This window comes from Octodon degus, unplaced genomic scaffold, assembly GCF_000260255.1.
Source record: "Octodon degus isolate 3935 unplaced genomic scaffold, OctDeg1.0 scaffold00075, whole genome shotgun sequence".
In the NCBI taxonomy this organism is placed as follows: Eukaryota; Metazoa; Chordata; class Mammalia; order Rodentia; family Octodontidae; genus Octodon; species Octodon degus.
Genome location: NW_004524651.1, coordinates 3051541 through 3057197, shown reverse-complemented (window position 1 = coordinate 3057197; position 5657 = coordinate 3051541). Strand labels below are relative to the sequence as shown.

At 38.0% G+C, this 5657-nt stretch overlaps 1 protein-coding gene across 3 annotated transcripts in view; it reads right to left on the bottom strand.

The window, feature by feature from the left end:
* The window catches only part of Esco1 (establishment of sister chromatid cohesion N-acetyltransferase 1), a 47438-nt gene extending 41781 nt beyond the window's left edge, over positions 1–5657 (bottom strand). For all 3 annotated transcript variants that reach the window (XR_002822036.1, XM_004635783.2, XM_023720357.1), the window contains exons 1-2: positions 5560–5657; positions 3052–5167 (exon numbers count right to left, since the gene is read on the bottom strand). Coding sequence is in view for 2 of the 3 variants with exons in the window: in XM_004635783.2 (XP_004635840.1) it covers positions 3052–4584 (1533 nt within the window). In the remaining variant the exon portion in view is untranslated. The remainder of the gene's footprint in view (positions 1–3051; positions 5168–5559) is intronic.

Genomic DNA, 5657 nt, shown 5'->3' with positions numbered 1-5657 from the left:
TGAGTGCAAGGGCCTGAGTTCAATCCCCGGTTCCACAAAAAAAAAAAAAAAGAAAAAGAAAATTTTCATTTCTGAGTGTTACATAAATAAAACTAAGATAAAGCTCTCCTCTATCCTAAATAGATATTCAAGAACTTCCAAACACAGGAGGTTTTGGTGGTTGTTTTAGTGATTCTGGGAGAGGAGCTCAGGGCCACAAGCAGCCTAGGTCAACATTCTACCACTAAGCTATACCCCAATCCCAAAACATGAGATTTCGGGGGCTGGTGAGATAGCTCAGCAGTCTAAAGCATTTGCTTAGGTAAGAGCAGGGACCACAGTTTAATCCCTGGCACCATACACTGTGCCAGCCCTGCCCCCAGAGTGGGCTGAACTAGCCACCCAAAAAAAGCCCAAAACATGAGATTTTTAACAGCAACACATTTTAGGACTGTTTCATATAATGAAAAACCATGTAAACCCAATGTACTTTTCAATTAAAGCAATGATATAAAAGGTCAGAGTTGCCTGTCACGGCAGTGCACACCTGCACACCCATCACTCCAGCTGAGGCAGAAGGACTACCACAAATTCAAGGCCAGCCTGAGCTACAAAGTGAGATCCCATCTCAAAAAAAAAAAAAAGTCAGAGTACTGTGATCCAAGTAAACATAACTATTCTGGGTATGGTTTTCATCAAAATAACTAAGTTAAACTAACACATTGGATTCCTTACCTTAAGGGCCAGCAAGATAGCTCAGCAGACTAAGCGCCTACTTAGGCAACTGCAAGAACCAGGGTTTGATCTCTGGCACCACATGCTGCACCGGCCCTGTGCCCAGGCACACTGCCGGGTGTGGTGGCGCACCCCAGCACTGGGGAGGCTGAGGAGGATCACCACAAGTCCTAGCTGCATACTGAGACCTTGTACCAAACACATTAAAAAAAGATTCCTTATCTTACTCCATTAACCACCAACATCTTTATAATTTTGAAAGGCATTTATGCAGGGAGGTGTCAGAAGACAATGTTATTTAAGAAGCCACCCCCTCTGTGGAAGAGAATACAACTTTTCTTTTTCATTTCTCCTTGCAGTTCTGGGGATCAAACCCAGGGCCCAGTGCATGCCAAGAAAGCACTCTACCACTGAGCTACATATATTCCCAGGCCTACCACTTAATAGTCATACAACTACTCATTAGCTGCTCCTAATTTCTACAGTATAATAAAATGTTTCCAACAATCATCTTTTAATTGGTGCTTTTATTCTTATTTATATAAAAAATAATACTTGAATACTACTACATGGCATCTACCGTTTAAATTCACTGATTTTCAGTCCAGAAGAACAGACACTCATCTAGTTTCATGACATCTGACCTAAATCTAGACTCACAACTCACCCAGATTTGCTTCTAGACTGTATGTCTCTAAAGAAAATTATAAATCATTCTCAAAACCTCAGATGGCCGGCCAGATAGCTCAACAGATTAAAGCACCTGCTTAGGCAGATGCAGGGACAGGATTCGATCCCCGATCCTGGTATGCTGCACAGGCCCTGTCTACCAGGGCATGCTGAGAGGGTAACTGAGACTGGGTGTGGTGGTGCACCTGTAATCCTAGCACTTGGGAGGCTGAAAACAGGAGGCTCACTACAAATCCAGTCTGTGTGGTGAGACCCTGCTGACCCTGTACTAAACACAAAAAAACCCTCAGATGACTTTACTTTTTTCTCTGCTCATGACTTTTGCTCAAATGATTTTCTAATGCTATACAAAGAAAGCTAGGTGGAGAACTGAAATTTTTTCCCCACTCTATTTGTGACTAGGGAGATGGCTCAGTAGAATAACCGCTTCCCTGGCAAGTGCAAGGGCCTGCATTCAATCCCTGGTTCCACCAAAAAATAAAAAGATTTAATTTGGGGGCCAAGGAGATAGCTCAGTAGAAAAAGCGCTTGCCTAGCAAGTGTAAGTTGCTGAGTTCAATCCCCGGTTCCACACGCACACACACACACACAAAAAAAAAATTTGTGCCACCAAGCATGAACTAAATCACATTCTGTTCTCAGTTTTCTCATTACAAAATTGAATAATTGGGGCAGGGGATGGCTCAGTAGAGTAAGCGGTTCCCTGGCAAGCGCAAGGGTCTGAGTTCAATCCTTCGTTCCGCAAAAAAAAAAAAAAAAAAAAAAAAAAAAAAAGAGATACAACAATGTGAGGACCTAGATCCAATCCTCAGTACTCGCTGGGGAGAAAAATTAATTAACACAAATGAAGTTTTGTTCATCTGCATTAGAGCTCCAGGGTTCTCTACATATAAAATTTTTCCTTGTTGGTTTTATACACCAGTATTCCACATAATTATTTGCTTTAGAAAAAAGGGACAGAGCTACTTTTATAAAGTTACTTTCTCAGGATAATCATTAACATTTCTTCCAGATCTAAAACTGAAGTTCATTTTATTGAAATTAAAAAATTCTCAACCACTACAATTTTATCCTGAGGCAAAAGACTGAATCATCTGTAACTGTCAGACACTTCATTTGCCACCTATTCAAATTGGCCACACAAATCAAACCAGAGGCATCCTTTGAAATTTGATTAGGTGGGACAAAAAAAGGTTGCTTGTCCAACTGAAATGAATTTTAACATCCTGATCAGAAATGGGCCTAGTCTGAAGTTCTCAGTCACTAAGAAATATATGTTCAGTGGTTATAATTATAGAAAAAAAGAAGCATACCAGTGTGTTAAATTTAAAAAAGGAAGTCTGGCGTGGTGCGGCACGCCTGTAATCCCAGCACTCCGGAAGCAGAGGCAGGAGTTCGAGGGCAGCCTGGGCTACAAAGTGAATTCAAGGCCAGTCTTAACTGCACAGTGAAACCCTGTCTCAAAAAGATAAAATTTTTTAAAAAGTGAAAATGAAGAAATGTAAGAAATATCCACATAAAAGTGAAATACCTAAAGGAGTCACTAAGTTCTACAAGAGTTGGTTAATAATTCCATGTCTTAATTCATAAAACAGACACCTAAAAAGTATGCAGGTACCTCTACTATACATGATGAAAATTGATTACCTTATCTGATGTTGATTCAAAAGGTTTCATCTGATTATCCAATGGCGGGTCAGGAGAAGGTTTTATCAAATTATCCAATTGACAATTTTCGGATACCCTTTTTGTGGCTTTAGTAATTTCAACTGTAACGTCACTAACTTTAACTTCTTCAGATTTAATTTCTCTCATTTTTTCCTTTTGGCAAGTTACATTTTTGTCAAGTTGTTTTGCCTCTAAATATGTATTATGAGTCACTGGATGATGCATTTCTAAAACTGGTGGTGAAAAACCAGTTCGTAATACACCCAATTTAGGGTGAACTTGAGGGTCCAACTTATTTTGCTGTACAGAGTTAAATTTTGAAAGTTTAATTTTAGTCCAGTTGGAGTTCTTCTTAGTTGAGTTGTTTATTCCATTTAGTATACATTTCACAGGCTTTGTTTTCCTACTGGGGAAGAAGCGATTACATTGCACATCCTGACCTGTTTTCTTCTGATGAAATATTTGTCTTTCACAATCAGAGTCTTCCAATTTTTTTTCTGTAGGTATCTCCTCCTTTACACTTTCTGTTTGTGAAGATTCTTTTTTTACCTCTACAGTATCTGATTCAATTTCACCAGCAATTTCTTCACAGAGCTGGAGAATACTACCTCGTTTGCTTTTTCCTGCTTGCTCCAACTCCTCTACACTTTGTTCAGGCACTAAAGGCGGTGAACTTTTGGGAGATTTTGTGCTAGTATTCACTTGTGTATGAACTGACTTCTTCAAGTCATTCTTTTTAGGAACCACTGAAGTAGCCACTTTTGATCTTTTTATCGCAGAATTTACAGGCACAAATTTTGTTTCTTTCCTACTAGTTTTCTGAAGACATTTTTCAGGTCCTTGTAGGCATTCAGAACTATAAGTGTTAGCTGTGTGATGTTCTACTTTGCGTTTTTTTCCTTTTGGAGAATTTATTACTTCATTAATTACTGAATTTTCACCCTCTTTAGAATCAGCCTTTATTTCCAGGACTTTTCTTTTCACATGTTTTTTATTTGTTTTACTTTTATTTGACTTACTTTGAATATTGTTACAATGCTCTTTTCTTGTTGGTGGCAAACTCTGTTTAACAGCTTGAACTGGACCCTGAACATCTCTACTGCGCAAAGACCGTGTTGAGCACTCTGTTAACTGCTGTAGTCTTTGTGATCTCCGGTTAAGCTGCTCATTGGCTTTAGGGGTTTCATCTAATTTTTTCTGACATAACTTTCTCTTTGTGGATTCTTGTTGTGACTGTCCTTTCACAGTTACCATATTTTTACAAATGGATTTAGTAGCTTTTTTATCATTGGAAGATGCCTTTGATGATCTTGTATTCATGCGCATTCCCAATTCAGGCTGATTTATTTTACTTTCGTTGGAAGATTCAATCAGTGACTTCACATCTTCCTTTGAATCTGCCTTTTTGATTAGACTGTTCTGAGACCCCTGAATTTCTAGTTCTGAATTCTTATCTTCATTTTCTTTAATAAAGTTAGAGGAATCTTCTTTTGACTTCTCCTGAATGGACATCACTCCCAAGTAATGTCTTCCTTTTCTGACTAGTTTTTCAGAGGATCTGTGTGTCCTATTGTGTGCAAATGCTGAGTACCTAGTACTAAGGAACAGGCGTAGAAAGAAACTTCAACTGATGCTAACATACATTTTCAATGAATACTAGTTTGCTTTGGGTACGATTTCTGTCTGTCACACTAGAGCATGAAAAGAGTCGGCACGAATGCTGAAAGATAGTTGGTTTTGTTAGCAAGACAACAGAAATTTGAAGAAAATCTAATTCTAATTTGGTATCTTTAGAAGCTTTTTATGAAAAGAAACTTAATTCACAATCTGTTAACTTTTAATTAATGTTAGGTTCAGGCCTATCCCTATTGCTGGAGCGGTCATTTATCACTGACCTGACTATTTTGACAAAATTGTTAAAAACTTTTTTCTTCTGAAGTCTACAGTTACTGAGTTTTGACTCATTTGAAACATATCTTATGGCTAATACGTTTCCTTCCTTGTTTGATGAGTCTGTTTGTTTGCAGTTCTTGCTTAATTTCCTTCGCTTAATAAAATACTCTATTGATACAGATTTCCTTTTGTGCTGCCATTTCTGAAAATTAAAAATTAAAATTAAAATTTTGTACAACCCACACAAACAGGGCAATGCTAATACTACTACAGAAGCCTGACTTAAATAAAATCTAATTCCTTTTGAAATATTTGGGCTGGCAAGATAGCTCAGTGGTCTAAAGCACCTGCTTAGGCAAGCATGCAGGGACCTCGGTTCGATCCCCAGCACCACATGCCATGCCAGCCCTGCCCCCAGGGTGGGCTGAGCTGACCATTAAAAAAAAAAAGAAATAAAGGAAACATTAAAAAGAAATATTTAATATGTACACTTTAACAGAATAAAGTACCACAAATACGTTCTCATAAGCAATCAATAACATCCTATAAACATACAATAGTTGAAAATCAGTTTATTTCAACATATTTACTTACAATTCTTTTCCCACAAGACAGAATTGATGTTTCAGCCACCATAACTCATGAAAATTTGATAAAACCATTCCTTATAACCTGCTTTTAACACACAAACG